Below are 27,158 nucleotides of genomic sequence, written 5' to 3'. Positions count from 1 at the left end.
CTACCATCAACACATCAACAAACTCAAGAGACTCCTCATCTTAAAGAAAAAAAAAATGCCTCAAATGATGGCTCCCTTTGGCTACCCTTATCTCCTCTCTCCATCACAACCAAATCTCTAAAAATTTTATCTCTGCTTCTCCACGTCTCCTCCCTCCTCATCTTACAGAAACACGCATGCTTCCTTGTCATTGTTCTGACACAGCTCTGATCAATAGTGTGATGATGTCCATCTTGATAGGATGGATGGATGGTTCTAGGTCATTGCCTTTCTTAGCCTCTCAATAGTCCTTGGCATTACTCTTCTCAGTCCTTCTGAAGAACACCCTTCCCTTGGCTTTCCTGCCTCCCTCTGGCTTTGCTCCTACTCCTCAGACGTTTCTTTGGTCTCCTTTGCAGGCTGCTTGTCCTCTGCTCGTCCACTAAAGGTTGGGGATCATCAGGAACAGGTGTAGGACCTTCTTTTTCTCACTCTGCATACTCTCCTGTGGTGATTCCATCCACCGTGAGGGCTTGAATTGCCATCTATATGAGGTACCTTCCACATTTACGTGCACGGCCAGATCTTGCTTCTAAGCTTCTACCTTACTCACTGACCTAATATACTCACTGGCCTGCCAGACATTTTTCATGCAGATATCTCAAAAGAAATTCAAAGTCAACATTCCCAAATCCAAACTCATCATTGTCTTCGCCAAAACCGCATTCCCCATGTAAGTGAATGTAACTGCTGCCACGGCAATTAGCCTGGAACAAGAGTGTGGTCTAGGCTCAGCAGGCGTTGGCTCTCTCCTGCATAACCATGACAGATTTGGGAAGGTCTCCTTGTCTCTGGCCTTTTTCTCTTACACCTCCAGATACATCTAATCTAATCTAATCATAAAAATCCAATAAATCCCATGCCAGTGCCACTATTGGGAAGTTTTCTGAGCTTACAATATGAAGTCATCTTTGGCTTGACTCAGAAATAAGTGACAAATGTATTTACTTGATAACTACATCCAAATTAGCAATCAGTCATGTTATTGAACTTGATGTTTCTTGGCTTGAAACATAAAGAGGGAATCAAAAGAGCACTTCCCAATTAAACATAAGGACTCTTAAAGGTTATGAAAGTTGAAGAAATAAATCTATAGTTTAGAGAAAGTCAAAGATATCACCGAATGTGAAAATAATTTAATAACCACATAAGATGATGTGTTGAAAATCTACCCAAACACAATTTCCATCCTCAAGTTAAAATGAAAAGTGCTTTTTCTTGGGATTGTGTCTGGGTGCTTACATTGGTATGTGTCTTGTTAGTCTAGATTTCGGAAAAGACAAATGATAAAGGCTTTAGAAACTGTTCAATTACCTGACACAAATCTGATCAGATTGTTTTCTAAAGTAGGAGATCTAAATTTAAAATGTGTCCCATGAAAGTTATATTTCATTGGAAGTTCTTTCTTGACTTTACACTGTTGATACTTTCATAATCATTTATCCAGGTCAAGATTATCTAGGGACAAAGAAAAGGGCTCTGACCATTTATTGAGTCTATTTTTGAGTCCAATTTACAGATGTAAGATATTTGCCAATATCTCAACCCATAATAAAAACATAATATTGTTGAATATTTTCTTATATCTTACTTGACATACTAATATTTGAGAGAATAGGCTTTGGAGACAGTTGGATCTTGGGTCTCTTTCTTGTTCAGTTTACTCAACTATAAAAGGGGTGTAATAACACCGTATAAGGCTAATATGTGTAAACATACAGCATACTCAAATAAGAGTTCAATAAATTATAATTATTATTATTATTATGCTCATAGAAGTTGCATGAAGGCAGAGCAAGTGTTTTTATATCCAGCGATGAAGAAACCTAATTTCATCGACTTTGAGGGGCATGTCAGTGTGTCATATTTATACAAACTATTACAATAGGGGTCAATTAAGAAACAAAATAAACAATTCTATCTCTGTTTTAGGGGGAGCTTTTAATTAAATTGGTGCAATGTACTGAATATTTATACATGCTCCCCCCAAATTCATATGTTGAAACCCTAACCTCCCAGGTGACAGTGTTAGGAGGTAGCACTTTTGGGAGGTGATTAGGTCATGAGGGTGGAGCCCTCATAAATGGGATTAGTATGCTTATGAAAGGAATCCCAGAAGGATCCCTTGCCCTTTCTGCCATGTAAGGACAGAGCAAGAAGGTGCTGTCTAGCCCCCAGAACTGTGAAAATTAAATTTCTGTGGTTTATAAGCCCTGTAGTCTGTGGTGTTTTGTTATGGCGGCCTGAACAAGTGGAGATGTTGAGGAAGAAGACAGTTGTGGGAGAATTACAATAGGGGACAGGAGATTATGGGTGAAGTTAATCAAGGAAGACATCTTGGTAGAAGCAAGCCTTGAGCTAAATTTGATCGAAGTGTAGGACTATGGATAGTAATAGAGGTAAAGGACCATAGAGAAAATATGGAGAAATCACACAGGTGGTGTTAACCTTAATAACTAAAACAGTATATGATTTCAAGTCTAAGTGGCAGAAAAAAAAATTACCATGTCAATATTCATAGCATTATTCCTTACCAAAGTCTGTTGTTTTGATTTATTAATTGAGAAAAGAGGGTTTGGTTAAACAGAGTGGAAAATATTTAAATGTAAAGCATCAGGGCTAGTTCTAATACTCAGCGGGATAGATAATACATCTGCCAAAGGCTTTAGAGAAAGGCCTGTTCCCATTCCACCTGCTTTGCCTCCACACCCAACAGGCTGATACCTCAGCATACGCCTCCCTTCTTGAGTTGCCACATAAGAAAATAATTTTACATCCAGATGCTTAGTTTAAAAATGGCCCCACTATTGTCACAATAGTATAATGTAACTTGGGAATATGATGTTGTGATATGAAGGTGAAGGGAAATGAAGTTGTGATAAGTTGTGAACTAGGTAAGATTATTATTTCTGTAATGTTTATTTTCCTTAGAGCCTGGGTTTCATCATTTTATATCTATCTTCATCAATCGTTACTGAGCCCCTAGTAAGTGTGAGGTTCTGAGAATCCAAAGATATGTGTTCTGCCCTCAAGTAACTTGAAGTCCAGCTATGAGATAATATTCAAAGGGAGGAGAATGCCTAAGAATAACAAGAAGCAGATCTGAGGGCAAGTAAGTTCTCTTTTTAATGTTTAGGACTAGTATTCTCCTCTCTAGGGCCATGCTAAAGGGATTAAGATGAATAGCAATTGCTATAGCTACTAATTTTATCAATAAATAAAAGAATTCTAGTAGTACTTGAATGTAAAGCTTCTAAAAGTGCTCATTCAAGAGCCAACTCCAAAGAAATAAAATAATTTATATTTTCCGTCAGCTAGGAAATAAACCTACTGTGACAAAAATCAGGCATAAGAAATGGAGCCTTTCTTATATCCTTGTATTTATATTTATTTCAAATACATTTCCTAGATTTCTTTTGACATTTGTTTTGTATCTCTTCAAGATTATTCTGGAGTACAAACATAGACTTGACCAAGAATTCAACTATTCTGTTTTTTCAAATAATTGCATTTTGATAGAATTCTGAAGTGGTAAAGATTTTTAATAATACATTTGTTTTTTTTCTCTCCTACCTGATAAATGATGCTAAAAGGTTTCTTTTTTGATGTTTATTATACATGAGTTTGATTATACAAAATGAAAGAGAAAAGATTGAAGGTAGAACATTAAGCTAGCTATGAAAATTGTTGCCGCTACATTAAGAAACTCACGAGATGATAATTCTAATTTGATGATTTAGGGGAATTTTTGCCAGTAACCACCAACATGTTATTTAAATACCTCTTTTTATGGCAACCTAGCATCATGTAACTTTATAACTATCACATTAGAAGAGGGAACACATATAAAAACTTACCTCAAATGGCATCATAAATCCTATAATACCTAAAACAGTACTTTCGCTCCAAATAATTTATAACTTGCAAAACAAACTTTTACACACAAGAACCTGAGAAATCCTATTCTAGTTCCCCAAATTTGGGAGAAGAAAGTACCTGAATAGTCAAAAGTCAACAGATCTTGGCCAAAGATTTACTGAAAAACTAAAATACAACTGTTTTTTTCTGTGCTCTCTACAACCTGCCACGTTCATTTCCTTTTTGTGATGGTCTCTCTGATGGCTCACCTGGTTCTTTGTGAGCCAGGGTTTGCCTTTATTAGACCCCCAGGAACAAGGATGATGAATGCACACATTTACTGAACTGCCCTCTGTGCTAGGATTTAATTGGGAAGTCAGAAAATGTCACTAAGACCCATGGGCATGCAAGAACTTCCATTGGCATACAACTGGGAAGAAATAAATAGGAGAAAGAAAAGGAGAGGAAAAAAAGAAAGAGCATGAATTCAAACAAAAAGTTGGAACTGGAGGAAAAGAATCATCATTCTTTCAATTCAGCAAAGTAAGTGAATATAACAGAAGCCTGTCTTTCTGCAATCATATAAGATGTACAAATGAACAAACAAAATAACACAAAAGGCCAGCATTCTTTGCAAATGCTTACACACCTAAGGTAATTATTTGGTTACTCTTATCTTGATTAAAGAAATTATCAACTATCATTAATTCATAGATCATCTGACTGAGAAGGTTCCAAAACAGCCTCCCTCCTCTAAATTAAGTAATAACAATTCAGGTTTACAACAGAGATCCTGAAGCTGTGAACATTTCAAAAGGACTTCTGAATCATCATAACGTTTTAAATAATTAACTTAATGTGTTAATAAAATACACTATTAAATGATTTTTAGGTGTTGCAGGCATTTTAGCATATTCTAATTCTTTAAGAAATATTAATATATTTGTTCTCATTCAAAATTAACTTGAAAGCCAATTTGGAATCTAAGGCAAGTATTACCCCAAGTATATTCTGTGAAAGACTAGTAGTCTCAGATACTTTGAAAAAATTAGAAACACTTACTTTCCCAGTCAGGTCTGCCTACATAATAACACTTTAGAACTTGCTGCTTAGACATTCAATTTGTGTGTAATATAAAACAGCCAGTAAATTTTGATTAAGAGAATATTACACCAATAAAACTTTTATTTCATTCCTTACCCTATATAGTCAAGATAAATTAGTGTTTCTACCTGTAATTTGGTATCATTGATGTGGACACTTCTTATCACTTAAACTGGGATTTAAAGTGTTTGTCTACTGCGTGCGTTTCATGACATTTTTTTTAAATCCAAAGTATTTTGTATTGTATTTTTAAAAACTGCATCTATTGTGTTAGATTGAAATAAGATGGTTACATTGTATTTCATCATAATAGAAGTAGTTTAAAACCAGTTAATTCTTAGCCTTTTCTTTCTTTCTTTTCTTTCTTTCTTTCTTTCTTTCTTTCTTTCTTTCTTTCTTTCTTTCTTTCTTTCTTTCTTTCTTTCTTTCTTTCTTTCTTTTGACTTTTTGGCTCAGAGAGGAAGAAACTTGAAAAAACTACTTAACACATTGGATAAAATTTTGAGAAATGTTATATAGAAGAAAAAGTCTGATGGTTAATAGGAGAGAAAAAGTCTTTAAGGGAAGTTGGTAATAACCTGTTTTTGTTTTTTTTGTTTGTTTGTTTTTTAAAGAGAGACCCCTGTAAGAACAGAAATGAGATGATGCCTCAGATAAAATAGGATCAAGTTCTCTTGGTTTCTGGCAAAGTTGTTGATTGATTGACTATGTGGCTATGTACATCAGGGCAGGAAATAGAGTCTAGCACTTTGCTAACTTTGGCCAAGGGCTTTTGAGGAGCTCAAGAGTGGGAAATAAAGAACTCAACTGTGCCCACTCCTCACCCAAGCATTTAGCAGAAGAAAGGCCTACCAGGGAAGCCAAGATTGTGAATGGGAAGAATCCCTCTCTGCAGCTCTCCTGAGCTAGGCGAACAGTAAATAAAGCAACTGGAGCCCTGGGGTGAGGAGAGGCCTTATTGAGTTAATGTTGCCATGTATTATATGGTATCAATCAATCTTAATATAACCATATCAAGAGTGCAAGTGCAGGATTTGATGGGTGAAGAAAGAACTATGTGATTCAAGAAGAGAGGAAGTGATTGGTAAGTTTTACTTTGAATCTTTCTCGATCTAAAAATTGACATGGAGCTTGCATAGACAAATTTGGGAAAATAAGTAGTTTCCCAATAAACCATTCCTAACATAAGTTTCATTTTGGGAGGTAGGAACTAAAAGAGCATCGTAATATGTGCATTTTGAATGCTACTTTTATTCTGCTCTTCCAATAACCCACGTAGGAGAAGTCATGGAAAGGGATAGCTCCCAGGACTTACATCTCTTCCAATCAGGTCCTCCTGGTTTTCCACAATTCCCCAGGGGGCAATACCTATGGTGCATATCTTCCCCCGAGACTTGGATGCGTGGTCCTTCAAGGCATCTCCAACATGACGAATAACACCTAAGAAGAAAGAGAGAAGGATTAATTTTATCTTTTAAAACAAGTACCTTTCCATAGTTCTAAAAGAAATCGTGATAACTATTTCTCCCAAGGTTAAATAAATTGAACATAAAATTTTGACACATTTCTATACAGACTACATATATTTAGGAGAGAATGCAAACCTGTGGCGATAATGCCAGATGCATTTGCCAGACTTGTATATGAATATGCATTGCATATTCTGATTTATATGAAAAAATAAAAAGCATTCAATGTCTATAAAAAAACCCAAATACAATTCTTTAGAGAATATTTTTCTTATATAATAAGTATAATGATTCATTAGTATAAGAACCAATACCTTGACTGTATCATGTAAAAAGCACCACATATAATATTAAATTTACACCATAGTTTGTGTATCAGTTAGGGTCATTCAAATAATCCAGTTACTTAGCTCAGATCTTGTTAATCTTTTTTTCATCTTCCTATTTATGGACACATAATGTGAAAACCTACTGATAAAGAAAATATTGGCCTATTCTGTGGATAATTTATGTTAAAAATATATAGCTGTCCCTTTTAATCTTCACCTTTCTAATTGTTTTCCTCTTCTGTCAATACGGCTTTCCCCATCATAGTTAAAAGTGAGAAAATTCAGTTTACAAGATGGTAGGCAACCTACTTCTTACCTTTCTATAGGCCATTTAAAAAAGATACAATTTCTAATCTCTAACCTTCTTCTTAAATGGTCATTTTTATAGGAGACTTAAAAGATATTTGCTAAGAAAAGATGTTTCTGCTTATCAAAATTCCACCCTGTTTCTCAAGGAAAAATTCATACCCAGTGCCATCTCTTATATGAATATTGAGTTGGATTTGATTTTTTTCTCCATTTGAACATGTTACAGTTTGCATATTTTGCATAGCTCAATGTGTCACCTAACATATTCTGCAGTGATTCATCTGCATGTGAAGATGTCTCTTCTATAGTAAAACTCCTTAAGGGGAGGATCGGAGGGTCAGTATCTGCCTCATTTTCCTGTGTCTTCAGGGGCTATCCCAGAGAAAAAGCTCAGACACCATGCTCTGAACTAACCAACCACACAAAACACACCAGGCAATGTAATCATAGGAACAGACATACATATTTAAATAACTCAGTTCTGAAATATTCATAACATCCAACAGAAAGAACCTCCTTTTAAAAAATCAAATAACAAAATAGTGTAAATAGCCACTAATTCATGTTGAGCTATGCTAGGAATGCTGGGAAGAATATCATTTTCACTTATTAGCTTATCCATGAATCTTCTAAGTGAGAGTCCTGGTAAAAACAAAAAACAACAAACAAACAAAAAACACCTAAATAACATAAAAACAAAACCCTGAGAGAGTAAAGCTGTGAAAATTATGTTAGATTGATTCCTGTTGATATACAGAACTCTTCTGAGGGCCAGCCCTGGGCAAGAAGTTGAACTTCATGGTATGTCCCTCTATCTGCACAATTCTATCATTATCTCTTACCTAACCTCAGCGTCCTATCATAAGAACCTCACTTTGAATACTCATGACTGAACACTAAGCCTGGAGTGAGGCAAAGGTGAACTCTCTGGTTTACAGTATTTAGGCTATACTATACTTCCCTCTTTTGATATTGAACTCATTTCCTAAAAGAAGGAAAAATAATAATCAATGTTTCAAGTTCCGAGAAATAGAAGACTGGTAAGAATTTCTTTTGAACCCATAGACTCTTTTCAGCTGGTCTCTATATGACAGGAAAGCAAAAGACAATAATCACAGGCAAGTGATGCCCACTTAGCTGAGAGTAAAGCATGGAGCCCAATACTTGAACAGTGATTGAAAGAAAATTGCTCTGTAGATATTTGATTACTACCGGACAAACAGTAAAGAGCTGAGAGGCCATTCTAAGATCATGTCAGTTTACAGACTGAGTCAGGATTTCACCTAACAATGTTGAGCACGACTAGTCTGCAGACTTCACTGCTGAAAGGTGCCTATGTAGACGTGTGTTGAATGTTCACCAATTCTAGGCATTTAGAATTCTCAGTGCAGGTCTTACTTAAACATCACCCTGACTATGAACAAGAAAATAAACCACATTGAGATCACATGTTATTTAGAACTAGTTGGTGCAGAATTATGTTCAGAATATCCCACTAACTCCAGTATGTCTACATGTAGAGACTTCGAGCCCTATAACAAGTTTGCCTTAACATTACTTTTACACAACATTACTTTTACACATCCAATTGGCACTTTGAACTAAGGCTGGGGAAATATGGCAAAAATATTTACAGGCATGCCTTACATTATCTGTTGCACATTAATAATATTCTGCAGATAAGCACTTAAGTCTAAGTGAGTTTGTAGGAATTGATTTGACACTATGCCTATATCACAATACAGAAACTCATTTAGCAGATAAGAAAAACTCTTTGGAATTCAAAGTGATGTGTGTCTTCTATTAGTGCAGAAATGATGCAATTAAATATTTTAGATAATAAATACATAATACCCCAGACTTTGCCATCACAGTTTATGTCCCAGATGGAAACAGCATTTTACAAAAATTAAAGCTATTTGGCACCAAACTTGAAATTGCCTAAAGAACAGAGGCAGGGCTTCCAATTTAAAGCAACAGTCATATCTTAAAGAATTATTGAATGTTTATATGGTAACTTGGGCTACTGAAAATATCTTATAAAATTTTATTAGTTATGTTTGCAAATTCTGTGTAGTTAACTATTTAATATCCCTACCTGTTTCTTCTGTGTAAGTAATTCTTCTTGGTTGAGAGATAACTGCACAATTATCATTTAGGTAAAGGATGGAGAGAGAACCAGCCATCGTGGACAGACATGGGTAGCAGATGAGGTGGAAAAATATAAATACATTTAACCTTTGCAGAAAATTATCTTAGGCACAATGTTCTCATGGCCTTATGTTGCCTTTCTGTGTCCTATTTCCAGTTACCTGTGTTTACCCCTCCAGTGAATATCCATGCTCCAGTTGTCATGGCTGCTTTGATGAGCCCTTTCCCAAAGACTTGCTTGAGTTTTGGCTGGAGTTCAAAGTTCTGCAGGCCCCCGTGGACAGAGATGAGAAGCTTGGGAAGCTCCAATTGCCATTCCTTGGTCATCAGGTGTAGGAGGAGATCAGGTTTTGTATCAAAAGATACTCGCACATACTAGAAGAAGAAAGGCCATGTATTAGAGAAATGAGGCAGGGCTGGCTGAGCCTGGTTGTCTTTACTGATTGCAGTTCTATGTGTAGTTACTTGACAAAAATGTCTCATATAAAATCAGATTTTTTTTTAAAAGGGGTGATCATTTGCTTCACCAAAAGAGCCTTTATGAGACAAAGGCATTCACCATTTTTAAAGGCTTTCTTGAAATTGTGACAATTCACTTTAAAATTATTTGATTTTCTAAAATGTGGTACAAGCATAACTTTTCCCAGATAGAGTTCTTTGCTCAAAGGAAATCATATTTATATTTTACCACTCTTTACATTTGTGTAAGAGTTTAAATGTTTCTAATATTCTTAATATCCCCTTTTATCAACTGGATGCAGACATAATTGTTTCTGTGACCCTATTATTTTGAGAGGATTTGAAAAATTCTACAACTCTATATAATGTAAGGACAATTTTAAAATAGGTAACAGTGAATTATATTTATTCATATCTTAATAACTGCATACCAAATATTTTCTTTTATCTCTTTTTAAAAAGACAAGCGGCAAAAGGCAGGGCCAAAATTCTTGTAGCATAGTTGAAAAATTGAAGTGTATAGTAGTCAGCAAAGTGTTACCAGATGCAACTGGAAATTAAGTTATGATATGCCTATATAAGTGAAATACTATAAATACATACAATAATAAGCATTTATATAACCATATACGTAGATACTCATTTAGGTCTCTATATAAATTCTTCAATTTCAAGTTGGAAACAACTAAAATACTGGACAAATATAGCAATCCTTTTGAAATAGGTTGCTGAGCTGATATCAAAAGAGGGAATATTCAGATTTCTAAACAAAGTAGAAGCTTAGAAGTTCAGGAGGCAACATCTGAGGGTCTCTCATAAATCCTGGAAGACCTCAAGCATCTGATTTAATGGCTTTATGCAGCATGGGGAAGCTTAATAAGGGATCCCACATAAAGGTGGGATACTTCTAAGGGTGCCACCCTGAAGCGTAAGGAAGAGAAATAAGTAAGTCTGATGTACAGTAAGGAAATTTGCCTACCTCAACCTTGGCTCTGGGTGGATGGGGAAAACAATTCCCCTCTGATTATTTTTAAACACAAGCAGGCCCTCAGATAAGTTTTGGTTCACATTTACGCCATCAGTGTGGTTTGAGAAATGCCAAGCAGAATGTTTAATGTAAAATGATCCTGGCTGGGTAATGGCTCCGGATAACTGGCAGAAGCCAATGTAAATCCTCTGTGGAAGAAGGTGTCACCAATTCAGATCTAAAATAATGTCCATGGGGAAATAATCATTGCATAGTAAAAAAATAAAATAAAATAAAACAACAAATTACATAAGGAAATAAAGCAGCATGAATGAGAACAAACAGAAACAATAGGCAGCAGAATAAGATCCTCAAAGATACTGAAATGATCAGTTACAGAATATAAAATGGCTATGTTTAATATGTTAAAACAGCATAAATGAGATGATTGAATATACGAGTCAGGAACAAGAAACTATAAGGAATGACAGTACACATTTGAAAAAGAACCAAACAGAATTTCTAGAAATTAAAATGTAACAATTTAAACAAAAATTACAAGGATAAAGTAGACTAAAAGAGCAGACACACTGACAATAAATCCAGAAGATAAACAAAATGTAACCTAGAAAAACCAAGGAGTTAAAAACATAAAAGAAAGATGCAGAATCTTAGAGGAGATAATCGGAATTCTAGATATAAATAAAAGAGATAATGGGAAAAAGGCCATCTTTGAAGTGATATTGGCCAAATATTTCTCAGAATTATTGAAAGATACCAATTCTCAGATCCTGGAAATTCGATAAATCCCAAGCAGGATAAATAAAAAGAAACCCTGCTCACCAGCACATTATAGATAACACCAAAGGGGGAAAACCCCTCCAAAGTAACTAGAAAACAAGACAGTGATTAGATTGAAGCAAGAGTGAATGCCAGAAACAGGATCTTCAATATGTCAGGAGAAATTATCTGTCAGTCTAGAATTCTATATTCACCAAAAATATCTTTCAAAAATGAAAGCAAATTATAGACATTTTCAGACTGCCAAAACTGAGAGGGTTTACCTCTAGCAGATTTCACTGAAGGAAGATTTAAAGTATTTATATAGCAGGCAGAACTTACAAGACCCAAAAGGGATGATCTGGGATATAAGGTAAGATAGAAAACTAAGATATTAGTAAATACATGGAAAATCTAGAAAAGCATTGGTTGTATAATCCAAAATGATAACAATAACATCTAATTTATTGTAGAAAGTGATAGAATTAAAACACTGGACAATACAGCATATAAATTGGACAGTTCCATTCAAAATTATAGCATTTTTAAGTCTATATGTTGTGTGTGAAACAAAAGAAAGGTATTGATTAACTCTGGAATTCGTAAGTATTAATTTTGAAGTAGCATAACCACAGAAGGAATGACTTGCACATAATCATACAAAAATGATTCTGCATGTATAAATAAATAACATTATCCAGGAGATGACAATTTATTGCAATATTTTTGGGTCTGGCAGACCCCATTGTTGCAAAGCCTCAAAAATTTTTTGTCTAGTCTTTTGTTAAAATATATCTGCAACATATTTAGCTGAAACATGAGGCAAGAAAACAAATAAAACATGAAAGCAGCTTAATCAAATAAACTGCATAATCAAAAGACTTCCAAGAGCTAAAGTTTCCTATATGCATATACCAGGAACTCAAAGTGTTGGAATGCAATACAACAGGTTCTATATTGATTTATCCTGCAAACAATGGTTCCAGAATGGAAAGAGTAAATGTTGACAGTTTTAGCTAAGTGCATTATTGATAATTCTATTGATAATAGAATTTAACTAGCTTTTACAGTATGAAAAATGGCATATTTTGTGCACAAACTCTCATGCAGAAGGCAAGAATTTTCAGATATCTATCAACAGAAATTCTCAACAATGAGTATTTCTGTGCCATGCAAGGAGCCTTGGGTCTGGAGAGAGAATATGATAGTATTGGAGGCAAACACCGTGTTTCTCAAATAAAAGCTTGTTTTTTTTTTTTACTCTTCATTGAGTGGCTCTTTGTAAGACGAATATCTAGATAAACAAAGCTATAAGACAAAGGAATAAATAAAGAAAAAAATAATTAATTAATTAAAGGGGTAATAGAAAACGTTTGGAGGTGATGGATAGATACATTTATGGCCTTGATTGTGGCGATGATTTCACAGGTGTGTACTTAACGCCGAATTTATCAAGTTGCATAGGTCAATTATGAATAGCTTTTGTAAGTCAATCAAACCTCAATAAAGTGATTCAAGAAGAAGATGAAAAGAATAAGATTTTTTCTGTGCACACACTACTACTTGAGTAGTGTAGTTTAGCTACTTGAGTAGTTAAAATTTGGGTGCTCTGCTGAATTTAATTTATATCATTTGACTCATTCAAGAAAGGGATATTTAATGAAATAAAGTAGAACTGGGACTCACAGGTTTCCAAACTGTACAAAGCAGGATACTTAGTGTGAGAAATGTTAAGAAATTGCAAGTCAAGTTACTGTTCTCTTACTCACCAACTTTAATGCATCACTTAAAAAACCCTAATTAATAAGGACCTATATCTTCTAAGGTGAGCTATAAATTACACTTTTCTTAAATATAGGAAAGCATCTAAAGTATAAATTATTTGCCCCTTGCAAGACTACAGAGCAATTTTTACCATTTCTGAAGGATTGTATAGAGGTAGTTTCAATGATTAGAGAATGCAAATGTAGAACAGTATAATATTTTGAAAAAGAAGAAAAGTAGTGATGATTGTGGCTTCTGGAACCTCCAAATCCCCCAATTAGCATCCCCATCTGTACATCTCATTTAGCTGGGTAAATAATGTGTGAGATTCAGAGCCATGGTTAGTACCTGGAACAGACATGCAAACATTATTAACTCACATAGTGTGAAGGGAGATTACAATTCATACTAAATGACTACAGATACTGTGTAATAATTCCAGCAGGCTTAACTAGCTAAGTGACATATTACAGACTTCAATTATTCATACTAATTGATATTAATAATAATAATGTAAATGCATTTTTAGAAATAATCCTCCTTTGATAAATAATTTACTTTGGGGCTTCTAAAGGTATGCCTATAACGTGAAGTAAGTGAACAAAGGGGGTTTATTTATTGGTCATGTGAGCAGTTCACTTGAAAATGACTAACAGATTACTGAATACGTGGAAATTCCTTTTGCAGTAGCCCACCTTCTGAAAAGCCATGTTCATTATCAAAGCATGCTTAGTATTCAACTAATAAGTGATCCAGGGAGTGAATGAATGAATGACCTCTGAGATCCAATGAGCCCAGCTTCCTGACTCACAGATGAAGAAAGGGAGGCACTCAGTGTCTGGCCCTGGTAGGGTCCTACTGCTCGTGGGCTCATTTCACATATTTCTCTCTGCTCGCAATTCCTTAACTCTACTGAGAAAAAAACCCCAAAACAACAAAAACAAAATAACCAAAAACCTTGTGTATCCACTGTGCTCCAGGCACGTACACACCATGTGCTTTACACACACCATTTCATGTATTCCTCCCAATGGCAAGGAGCTTGGCACCATCCATGTTTTACTGATGGGAACAGAAAGGCTCCCTCATGTTCTCAAGTTCACTCAGCTAGCAAGGGTGATGGTGACGACAGTATTCATACCCTAGGTCTGTCTGACTCCACAGCCCTGTCTCTGGACCTCAGAGATGTAAAAGCCTCTCTCCTTGTGTACTTCGTCTTTTCTTCCTTCACCTCTGACTAGTCAGTCTCCAAGTCCTAATGATCCAACTTCTCAAAATGGTGCTTTCAATCAGCCCCTTCCCTATGTCCCTTCAGTTGTTGTCATGTCAAGGATACACTCTCCTTCCTAAAATGTCAGTTTGAATTGCCATAATGGCCTTCTACTAACTTCTGTATAGAAGCCAATAGGCAGACTCCTTTCTCCAATCCCTTATTGATCATATTATTTCTCAACTCAAATCCTTCCATCAGATGTGAACTCCCCATGATGGTCATCAGGCTCTCCTACAATTTGGCATTAGCTGACCCACTCACAGGTTTTTCCCCACATCACTCTGCATTTGGCCAGTGCTTCCCCAAGTCCTAGATAACCCAGTCTCTCCCCTTTCATCTACAGAAATCATGCTTGTCTTTCAAAAGTTCTTGTTTCATCTGACATGACTTCTTAGAAGTTATATTGCTGATGCAATATAACTCTTCATCAAGCCCAGGATGGTAGTTTTTTTTCTGATTGTTTCTCCCACAGGTCAGTACAATCTCCCCATGTTGCAAAATCTTCAAGGGGAGGGACTGTGGTTGACTTGACCACGTCTTTTGGTAAGCCTTCAGCACCGGCTATGAAGTAGTTACAATCTTGGAAATAAAAGGGAGCTTAGAGATATCTCAGCAATCACAGGACTCTAGAGATCACCTAATTCCATTCTTGGGCTTTATAGAAGAGGACACAGAGACCCAGGTAAGGCGAGTGAAATATAATAATATTTTGTGATTTGAAATGTCTCAAAATATTAATATGACAAGTGACTCATCCCGCAGTGAAACTACTCATTCCCCAAAGTGATAAATACATGTATAATGGACTGAGGTGATACGCTGACACCTGACCTGCTGTGTGTGGCCAGGCACCTGAGACCCAGCGGGCAAGTGAAGCCAAAAGGTGGCCGAGGTAATGACTATGGACACTCCTGTGGAGGGCCTTCACCAGAGCAAAGAAGTTGACCGTGGCCAAGACACATGCAGAAGTTCCGCCCACGAGAACTGACGCCTCCTTCCCGTTGGCAGCCTGCCAGTTCATCACCAGTTCATCAGGCTGCGTGCTGGTCTCCTGAGCTACTCCTGTGGGTCTGACCCCTCTCTCTTACTTCTGCCTGGGTATGTTGAATATATGCGCATGACTATTGGTGTGTGGAAGCCTTGCGATAAACCATAAATTCAAAAGCATTTACTTTGCCACTGGGTCATTGTGAAACCTCCTGCCCCTGCAGTTGGAGTTAGCACAACTAGGCTGATTTGAACCTGGCACGATAGTGTGGGACTGGGATCTCAGAGCTAGTTATCCAATAATTATTTAATCCAGAAAGCTATATTGGTAAAATTCCTGTTAGCTCTGGAAGCTCTAGATTGCGCTGTGCTTCTCAAACTTGAATGTGCACAGAACTCATCTGGGGACCTTGTCAAAAAATGCAGGTTCTAATCCAATAGGTCTTAGGTGGGGCTTGAGGTTCTGCATTTCTAAGGAGCTTCCCAGGGACCACATGAGCAGAGAGAATTGTAACTCTTCCCCAGACCAAACATCCCAAGTGGTGTGTCTTGTGTTTGCTACTGAGTCAAAGGAAGAATGATCCATATTTTACATGAAAATCGAAAGGAAGATTGAGGAAATAATGGAAGAATTACCCAGGCCCTATAAATGTCAAAGTGCGGCAATTGACAAGCTACTCAAGGTATCTCCTATAACTCACCCCTTTTGATCAGGACTAATTAGTACAGAAAGGAACGTTTGATTACCTATAGGCCACATCTAATTACCCAGAAGCTGGCAAATAACACAAACATGGGTGGCTCTGGTCCCTGGATGTCGCCCATTATTTGTGATTTATTGTGTTCTTCTCTTAGAGAATAAAAGGCAAGATAAAGTATTTAAATGAATCCATATGCTACTTTTTTCTTTTTTGGTTGTTATTGTTCAGCAACTTAAATAAATGGTTTTGGAGATAAGAGAATAATTACCAAGGGATAAAGCAACACTTTGAGATTATCTGAAGAATTCAATTTTAAAGTATATTTTATACCCATAAAAATCAGGCGGTTTTAGTAAGCTCTTCAGGTACTTTAATACAGCAGTTAACTCATGTGCTGAATCAGCAACTCCACACTCATAAATGGTTGTGCCCAGAGCAATTAATAAATTCCTGCTAAGCAAGACCATGTGATTGCACATTAGGAGCTACTTTGGTTGTCAAAATAAGCAATTTTGACTGTCACTTGTGACTCTATTAATTGCTAAGGGATCACCTTACAAATAACAACTCTTCCTAACAGGCATACTAAATTTTGTCACGTAGGCATGACTCTGATGTAGTGCTTTTATTTAGAGATTTTCCAGCCATGTGCAGCATCACACTCTAGCATCAGATAGTGGCGTTGTAAGCCATTTGGCCAATTTGAGCAGCTTCTCTTGTCACATGGGGGTGATCCAGACCACCCCATAGGACACTGTAGAATATACCAGCTATGGCAGAAAAAACAATAAATGCAAATTGGATGAAGGTTACATTCACATTTTATATGACTCCTGTGTACAATGGTCCAAGTAAATTGCCTTTAGCTCTTTAAGTGGTATGCTTTTCAAAATAGCCCTTTGTTTCTGAATTCGGAGTATCTGGGGAGTGACTAGTGTAGGTGTTTTTCATTATAAAAGTACCTGCCTTGGGCTACCTAATCCTTTCTTCACCCATAGGCCTTTAGTTCCCCAATTTATCATTTCAAGAGATAAATTGAGTTCAAATAAGTCACCTATGCCTGGAATTATCTACTTTCTTCCCTTTCTATCATTAGAGCCTGTGCTTGGCAGCAGGAAGCCCCTGGGATGTGCTAATGACATTTGGATTAGCATCTTAAGAATGTTCTGTATAAAACAGAGACTAGCTCTCATTGAAACTGTACTATTTGATCTATCCTTAGCTGCTTTGCAGGCCAATGCATCAGCATGGTTTTCATGAGAAAACGTACTTTGAGTTCCAAACAACAAACTTAGAAATGAAATTCTGTGAGACTAATAATAGCAAATAGATTTTCTTTCATTAGAATGGCAGAGGGCTTCAGTAACTAAAACTCTGGCATTTTCGCTCTGCCTAGTGTCAAAGGTCTTTCTGCTTAACAGGTGACTTACTGCATTTTTTACTAAAGCCAAGCTTACTGCTTCATTGTTAGAAATGTTGCTGCTCACCTATCAAAGCAGAATTCAACTGTATTATGGCCTCACTCTGCACTAAACTTGGAGCTCACAGAGGAGTCACAAGCCAGGCAGTATCCTTTCCTCTTTACCAAACCCCCAGTGGGCAAAGGCTGGAGGGTGAACAGCCATTACTACTTGGAACAGATGGGGGCTGTTTCATTGAGAAAAAAAAATAATCTTCCTGAGGCATTCTGAACTTGAATTTTTCTAGAGCAATTTAGCTTTGTTAATTCATCAGCCATCTCTTTAGCCCTAAATTTTAAACCCTGTAATTTTATCCAGCTTTTTTAAACCAAAATATCTTCATGAAAATGTTTTAATGAAAATGTAAAAGAACTGCAGAACAATAAATATGGCTATACTCTTGGAAATGGTAAAGGACAAGTCCTCTTCCTTATACTGCAAAGCCATCTTTAATTCTTGGAAATGGTCACTTGGTATTTGCTAAGTAGTGTTCTAAGTAATGGAACTACCATTGCTAAATCTACTTTAAAGGTAATTTTAATGCCTTTCTCCAAAGCCTATAGTGGGAAATTTGTCTCATTTTCCTTTTTGTTGAGAAAATGGTGACAAGCACCATTTCATTTTCTAGTTCTTTATAGCCACATTTAAAATGAGCACTTGTAATTAAAGCAGTGGCCAAGAAGAATATGTCACATCAGACTGCTAAGACAATTTTGCTTATATCAGCTTTTTAAGCCTATGAAACCTTTTGTTTTGCAGTGAGAGTTTAATGCTTATGATGATTTGATAGATATGAAATCTCTCCAGAAAGAAAATATTTGGAATTACATTCACTGTTATTAAATTCCTAGTTTGATGACCCACAAAACTTTGGAAGCAAAAATGCTATTGTAGTTTACTCTGCATTGTTTTTGCAATTTCTCAAGGTTAGATATCAGGTACTCACAGGGGATGCTGACAAGCCAAAACTGGAGGTTTAGAAATAATATAAAACTTCAGTGAACATATGAACAGGTCGTAGGGTTTACTTTATGAATTTTTTACCAGAATTATTTAGCATAAAATATTCTAAAGGCAAAGAAATGGGATAGTTTCTTGGAAGAGAATTGGTTCTTCCTTCTTTAGAAATCTATGATTAGGATCAGAAATATAAGTGATAAATTTCAGTTTTATTTTCAGTTTCAGAAAGGCCTTCCAAAGATACTGCCAATTCAGTGGTCTTGAGAATTCAAGGTGAAAACTGGAAACCAAGGGAGCAATTACAAAACCTCCCAAAAACCTTATGTGCATATGTAAAGCCGTTTGGTTAGCTTTAGTTTCCTGATCAGCTATTTTGGTTTGCGATTGGGATTCACTTAATTTCCTATTTGGTGTGCAGTCAGTCAATGAGGATTCTCAGATCAAATCTGCATAATGCAAAGATAGACAATTTTTAAAATTTCAAATTCAATCCCAGAGCATTATAAGAGTATAAGGCTAGATGCCATGCTGCTGACAGCCTGCCTCTCCCTGCCTGGTGTCCCCACTTAGCTTCTGCCACCACCCCTGGCCCCACACCCACAGTGCTCCGAGAATAAGGCTTTCATCCTGGCAGACTCAATAGTTAGAGCTTTAAGTGCAAAAATGAGGGCTAGGAGTAATTATGTAAATCATATGAAAACTATAATAAGACACTCAACCTGATCTAATAAGCAGAGTAAATAGCAAGGGAAAACTGGAAGAGAATTATGTGAGTGACTTGAGAGGTTTAAATACGAGTCCTTAATTATGTTATACTTACCTGGCCTACAAGTCAGCTTAGCGTTAATTGGAAGAGATGATTAGTAAGCAAATAAGTTTCTGTCTATAATCAAGCCCAGTACTGCTTCCAGTTCTAAATAATCTACGACCTCAGCCCCAGATAAAGAAGTGTCTTTGAGAAATAACACAGTGTCTTCTGATGGGGCCATCTTATTGTTGCTCTTTAAGGTGGTTCTGAAAAGTTACCTGGATTCTATTCTAGTAAAATAACACCTAAAGCAGAGTTTTAGTATCTTAGTAGCTTCTTCCTTTGACCCTCTGTTCTGACAGTTAGGGGGCATCTGATTGAACTTGCCAAATCCTCTGATAGTCCAAAAGTGGCTTTTTGGGGCTTGCAATTTGGTAGGATGTGGCTTGGTACTGAGAAGGAAGTCAGAACCCTTTGTTTACTGTCAGCTTTGAATGTCTTTTTCCTGTATCACCATCTTTCTTTGTCAAGTCCTGGTTTCATTGTTATTTCACTGGCTTGTTAAGTCTGGGAATTGAGAACCCAAAACACCACAAAGTACTCAGAAGAGTCAGAAAATGGTTCTATTAAGCTAAGATAGACGTTTACAAAGACCTCTTCTTTCTCGCAACTTTAGAGTTTAACCTCATCAAACAATAGTGATTTTATAATTCTACTATAAAGTTTTCAAAACCCCTATAAAAGAGCTAGAAATGTAGTAGTAATGATCTTCCTTTCAATTATCTACACATATATTTCCCAAGAAAACATCTACTATAGCCTGCACTGGGCATCCACGATAGAGAAGAAATCGAGCTAAGAGAGAGTCCTGAGAAGACAGGGGTTCAAGAACTGTGTTGGTTCTGTAACCTAAAAATTTGTACCCCCATAATATGCAGAAATTATAAAAAAAAAAGAAGGAAATAAAAATCAGGCCCACAAACAAGTCCTATGACATTAGAATATGAATAAAGATTATCAGTAACTTAAGTAAACTGTTAAAAAAAAACTATGTTGTTAAATAATTGTGTGACTCAGGGAAAATAATTTAACTTCTCTGGGCTCCAGTTGCCTCATCTATAAAATAGGTACACGGATTGGGATTGATCAGTGATTTTTAAGCCTGGCTGAACAGTACAATAACCTGGGTAACTTTCGAGAAATTTCCGATGCTGGGGTTCTATCTCAGACTAATGAGATAGAACGAGACCCTCATTAATGGTAACGAGACCCTCATTAATGGTAACAAGACCCTCTGGAAGTGAGTCTTGGAGTCGGGTGCGCCAGTCCAAAGGTTTCCAAGCTAAGAACAACTGCATCTGGTCCCTCAAGTGCTTTCAGTGGCTAAAGTTCTGTGACATATTCCTGTACCGACCACGTGGTAGAAGAGAAACACAGTGTTCCGAGCAGAGACATACATGGCGCTTATGTGGCCAACAACATTTTAATAATGACTGTCGTGTCGTTTTTCTCCAACTATATCCTCTCCCAAAACTCCTGCAGACTGCCTCACATTACATCCAGACCACACTGGCATTTTGAAGATACAAGGGCTTTATCTTAGTCTGCTTTGAAGGAAAGAAAACGAATGCTACATGTTATTTTTTAAAAAATTGATAGAAGCCAATTTGCCACGAGAGTTTTTTTGGCCACTTTGCTAAAAAATGATTTAAACTTTCAAGAATTCTTGTCCCAAGCAGAGGCCCAAAGGTGTATTAAGTTTGGCCTGGCTGACAAACCTTGGTGAATGATTAACCACTCCTTCCCTGTGGAAAGGCTGGGACTATTTAACAGACTGGTTGCTGACTTTCCCTCATCCCAAATGCCTGATGGTTTGTTTGAGAAGACGAGAGGTAAAGAAGGCCCAGGCGAGCACAAAACGACACCCTGCCTGGTAAAATGAGACCGCCGCGACCCATGGACAACTCCACCCCTTTGTCTAGACAGGAGACACAGAATCATTCAAGGGCAAGTTTTCAAAGTAGACGAAATGCTCATTTGTTTCTGGATAAATAGCTGGGACTTCCACTTGTTCGATATTTGGCTGTAATAAAAGGAAAAATGGTTCTCATTTGCCTGTTTAGACTCGGAAAGAAAGGCTTGCCCTCCTCGTGGTGACTGGTCTGAGACCAGCTGAAGCAGCCTTATCCTCTGAGACCCAACCTCAGAGCCGGCTTCATGGGTGTGTGACTTGTGAGGAGCCACACTACTCCGAAGGCCAGTGCCTGGGGTTCATTGCTGCGCACTTGCTGTCTTAACATTCTTCAGATATTTATCCTTGAACTTGGTAAAGGAAGTCTTATGGGACAGTGGAGCACGTGGAAGGGGCGGAACCTCGGCTCACATGTAGTTCCCAGTCCCGCTTCCTTGCTGGCTCCCCAGGACGGCCAGGGCCAGGGTCGGGCACCTGGCCTGCAGCATTTCAGGGCCAAGAAGGAAGCAGCTATCTCCGCCTTGGGTGTGTTTCATGGGCAACCTAGCAGGAAGTTCAGCCCCCTCAGATGCTGAGCACCTTAGAATGGAGGTGATAATCCTTTGATGGGGGTTAGGCCACCCATCCACTGAGAGTTGGGGCTGCCAGCCGTGGGAAAGGGGAATTGATTTTCCTGTCCCTGCCAGGGGTCCTACATTCTCATTTTGCACTGGGCTCCACAAAGTTTGTAGTCGACATTACCTAAGCTGATCACCAACAAACAGCTCTGGGTTCCATAGAGCCTTCTTGGGCCTGAGGGCAGCTGTCAACATTCAGTAGCCATATGTGTCCCTGTCTGGAGCAGAGTGAAAGATCCATCTGCCTCTTAGGGTCTTTCCCTCCACTGTAAAATAGCATAATATACATATAGCAGGTATTTGCTGTGTGACATGGTATAAATTACTTCACTTTTCTGGGCCTCAATATGTTGCTCTGTCATGTAAGAATAATGCTACTACTATCACAAACATAAAATGAGATAATGCCAGTAAGTACTTGCCATAGTGTCAGGGACATAGTAGATGTTCGGTGAATTTTAGTTGCTATTATTATTGTGATTATCATTTGCTACAGATTCTGAAAGCAATTGCAAAAGTATTTTGATTAATACTTTGAGGGACACACATTCTAATAAATTCATTTGAGGTTTCAGTCTCTAGTGTCCTTAGTGTCTTGCAAATTCACAAGACATTTTCGAGATGAGAGCGGAAAGAAGTTCAGATAGAGAAAAATTATATAATGAGAAGGGATGTTGGCCTTGCCCACCATAATGGCACACCCTGAGCAGCTGTTTAACTGTCGAGGTGTACACAGGTAACAGTACCTCACTTTCTGTTTTAGCGGAATGAATAGGTGCAGGAGGTTGACTCATGGGGAAGTCAAAGTATATGATGTGATTCACAGACCACCTGTCTCCAGCAGTGATGGGCTGGTGTTCTCAGCACCATCCTTCTGTGAGTGACTGTCACCAATGCCATTGTTCAATAAAACAGAGCAGTAGCTTGCTAACTTAACGCAGCCTGGTACTCCTGTGGAAATATTCTAATGTGCCGTTGGACTCCCAGGAAGTGAAGAAAAAAGCTGTTTCACTGCTCCATCTCTATTATTTTCATAAGTAGTTATTATTTTCATAAATATCTTGAGCACTGGCTTCCTACCAGGTGCTTTTTATTTTCTCTCTAATCTTTATAAATATCAAATAAAGCAACTATGCCTGCTTTCTAGATAAGAAAATTTGAAGCTTAGCCAAGTTAAATGGTTTAACCAAGACTTTCTAGTTAGATATTGAGAGAGTCAGGGTTTAGATCCAGTTGTGTCTGACATCAAGATTATGCATTCTCTTTTAATTGATCACAAAGCCTCTCTCTTAGCTATAGCAAGTTAACTCTTAGTAGAAGTAATAACAATAGCAAACACTTATTTAGCTTTAACAGGTGCTGTTCTAAGTGCTTAACATATATTGACTTATTTAATCCTTGAGACAGTTCTATGCAGTAGGAGTTACTTTGCCCATTTTACTAGGGAAGAAACTGAGGCTCTGGGAAGCTAAGCAAGCTTGACAAAATCACACAGCCAGTAAGTGACAGAGCCAGGCTATAAATAAAATGTGATGTGGCTTTAGATTCTGTGGTCAACCAGTAGGCTAAGGGGTCAGAGCTTCTGGAATTATTTAAAAGTGTTAACTGAAAAAGTTTAATTTGACTTTCTAAAATAATATACCAAGACATATACATACAAATGAGTGTCTTTCAAGGTACTAGCCAAAATGTTTTTGCAATTTCTTTCACAGCCAGAAGCAAATAGTAATAATGATAGTAATATAAATAGCAGCTAAATTAATTTTACATTTATTATGTGCCCAGTACTCTGCCATATTTTTTAAATATGTCATCTCATTTAATGTTTATGATAGTAGTATCAACACTCTATAGGACAGAATACATTATGAAACTCAGAAAATTTAAGTAACTTTCTCCATGTCACAGCATTTATACCATGGCTAAACGTGAACTATCTGAATCCATAATTCATACTCTTCACTACTAAACTAATGCTTCATTTTAAAAGATATTTTCAATGATGGAAAACTTTATCATTAGAGAATAGACTGGACTTGTAAAAACCAGCAGAAGTTATTTGTGGCTAAGCTCTAAGTTTTGTGAATTTCAGGTGCTTGAGATTAATTTTCCATTAAAACTATCATTTAAGGAAAATATAGACCGATTTTCTCTTGTGATCTATAAATTATCTGAAATCAGTCCCCCAAAGACAGACCAATGCACGTTTGGACAATGGCAGCATCGTGGTAATTAGTCTTTCAAGGTAATGACTTTGGAGAGATGTTCTTACTTACAAGCTTATTCATGCTCTGTATTTGACACTAAGTATTAACAGTGAAAGTGAGAACCATGTGCTTATCATGTGCCTACGGGGCTTATGGCTGCATGCTTGCAGACACTATTTAAACATCGGGGGAGGCACTGAGGGTACCACTCTGTCATTCCTATTGCCAGGAAGTTTTTTCCTCGTTGGCAACACTTTTCTTATAGGGACAATTTGCATGACTTTTAATGCATAGTTCCAGAGAATCTAATTGTATGGGCTTCAATCCCATACTGTGAATAGTGACTGTGTGAGTTGGGGACACTTATTGAACTTGTGTAGGCAAACAGACCCCCTAAGTGAGTGAGGAACTTGACAAATCTCCATTTCCTTTGGTTCTATACAGGCCAAGATTAACTAATCCATTCTTTGTTTTTCTAAGACTTGTTGTAGATTGCAAATAGCATTTTCCCCCTAAATATAGCTCAAAATTGCTTTTAACTTGATATATATCTCAAAATTAATTTACTTAAGAGCTATGAGAATAACTCAGTCAGCCATTCTTGGTAAAGGAATTACTGCAGTAGGGAAGAGGGGTAAGAGGAGAGAGGAAGAAGGGAGGAGAGAGGTGAGAAAAGAGAAGAGAGAGGTGGCTTTAGTGCACATTTTTAGACTGCAACTTGTGAGAGATGACTCCCCTTGTATTTTGCAGTATGCTTCTCTAAGCAAAATTTCCTCTCCAAACTCAGAAAGAAAACTCCATGGCATGCATAAGAAACAGCCACCTCCTACTGCTCCGCCCTTAGCTAACTCACTCTTTTCTAACAGTTACAAGCAAGTTTGTTGGACTACAGCATTTCTAGAACATCCAAAACACATGCTATACTTTTCTCCTGGCAAAATCTGCCAGCCAAATAGGTAACAGTCCACGACGAAAGTTGAAATTTGGAAGTGACAACAATTAGAAGTAAAACTTGTATATTTCCTAAAACTCACTTTCTTCCCCCAAAATACTTTTCATATAAAACCCTTCTATTGAGAACACAGCTGCTTGGAGAAAAAGCACTCAATTTGGATGGCAAGACCTCTCTTAGAACAGGGAAGAAAATAGGCAGAGATGATCATTTCTACCTTGAAATGAGAGAAATGCCAGTTACTATAGAGCAAACATGAAAACCTAAAGGTAACATATTTTTCACCAAAGGAAAAATGAAAGGACTTAGGAAAATATGTCATAATGATTGAGACTCAGAAAATAACAAAATAAACAGTGGGTAACTATAGAAAGCTATTTCTTTTATAAGTAATAATAATATTCACTGTGTCTGATATCATACTAACTATTTAAGAAATTATAGGAGGAAAAAATTCCCTGTTTTATAGAAGAAGAGCTGAGACCCACAGGAGCAAGGTACTCAGAGTAGTGCACCCCATATCAAAGTGGCAGAGCTGAGATTAGGCCCCAAGACCAAATCCTGGGCTCTTCACCACTCCTTTGTAGGACTTGCAAGAGCATCTGGGAATGGCCGGATGGCTTTCTGATTACCATGGCTTTGTTGGAATGGCCACCTCCTTGGAACTCAATGGTCCCAAAAGCATCTGTCGGGCTGAGTTGAGTGTGTTTGCTGATGGACCACTTCTCGGACTGGATGTCATTTCTGGAGAGGCGACTTTCATTTTTCTCATTCTGAAGCACAGAGATACTGGGAGTGAGGCCAACATGCTGGCCTATCAGACGCCCACAGCAGCACCTGTAACAGAAGAGGCAAAAGTGAACTCCTGGTATTAGCCACAGCTGGAATTGAAGACAACCTGCTGGAGAAATCTATAGAAATCTGAGCCATTTCAGTCAACTCTTAGGTGAAATTCCCTCATGTGGCTGTTTAACAGGCAAATGGTAAACTCAGCCTCTCTGTGACATATGTATCCTTCCTTTTCTCCTCCCTCCCCATTTTCCTTTAGCCGTCTAAGCTGGGACATGCATCCTGCCCTTCCCCACCCACTCCTTTTGCACCTGGCATGTTGTTCAGGATTGGATACCTGCAAACAAAAGGTCTCTGGATTTTTCTACTTCTTACTCCTCCTGTCTATCAAATATTGCACAAAGGACACTGAAGAGCTTCAAGGGAAGAACTTTAACATGCACATTTAAATGAGGAATCTCACTTATATGTGAGTCACCACCAAACTTGTCTCTTCCCAATTGACATTTGCTGTCAAACATCCAATTCTGAGAATAAAAATCTGCAGGCTTAAGGGTTCTTGAAGAAACAATGAAAAAAAATATTCACAAGATATGAAAACTCAAACTTTGCTCCTTCTATCATGAAAATGTCCTTCATACATTACTACTACCACTATTATGACTGTTAGTAATAATAGTTATAATATACAGCTACAATTTATTAAACACTAACAATTTGGCATCCATTTTATGGATGAAATATTGTGATTTTTATTGAAGGTTAGGTAATTTGCTCAAGGTTACACAGCTAGTTTCAAAAGCTCTATAGTTTGTATGTTAAACTGCTTCATTAAATTGCCTGTTCATAAAGGCAATGCCAGACATACATATACAACTATATCATAAATGCTTCCCATCTTATATCTTGTTGATCTTCAGGAAGGTAAAGAATGAACTAGAAATGTGCTTGAATGGGCATCTTAAAGTCTATAGTCTAGTTAATAATCTGCTAGAGGTCTTTTATTTAAAATTCTCTTTTTGCCTACAGAGGATGTTGGTACAAATTAAGCATTTGGATGAAATGCTTAGAAGAGTAAACCAGCGACCATAACAAAAAAATATAACACACCATTATATACGGTGATTAATTCCTTCTGCAATGGTGTATGTGCTATGGGCTCTTAGACTAAGCCTTAACTGTAGGCATGGCATACATATTACATACTGTGTATATATAAGATTACTTCAAAGATGCTCAGCAACAATAAAAAAAAGATCTTTA

The 27,158-nt window shown here is 37.2% G+C and overlaps 1 protein-coding gene across 10 annotated transcripts in view; it reads right to left on the bottom strand.

The window, feature by feature from the left end:
* TRPM3 (transient receptor potential cation channel subfamily M member 3) overlaps positions 1 to 27,158 on the bottom strand; it is a 529,331-nt gene that overhangs the window by 257,576 nt on the left and 244,597 nt on the right. For all 10 annotated transcript variants that reach the window (XM_020289309.2, XM_076008638.1, XM_020289312.2 and 7 more), the window contains exons 3-5: positions 25,739 to 25,943; positions 9,421 to 9,634; positions 6,317 to 6,441 (exon numbers count right to left, since the gene is read on the bottom strand). In XM_020289309.2, the coding sequence (XP_020144898.2) occupies positions 6,317 to 6,441; positions 9,421 to 9,634; positions 25,739 to 25,943 (544 nt within the window). The remainder of the gene's footprint in view (positions 1 to 6,316; positions 6,442 to 9,420; positions 9,635 to 25,738; positions 25,944 to 27,158) is intronic.

Source organism: Microcebus murinus, chromosome 12 (assembly GCF_040939455.1).
Source record: "Microcebus murinus isolate Inina chromosome 12, M.murinus_Inina_mat1.0, whole genome shotgun sequence".
NCBI classification, from domain to species: Eukaryota; Metazoa; Chordata; class Mammalia; order Primates; family Cheirogaleidae; genus Microcebus; species Microcebus murinus.
This window is presented reverse-complemented; position numbering and strand designations above follow the sequence as displayed.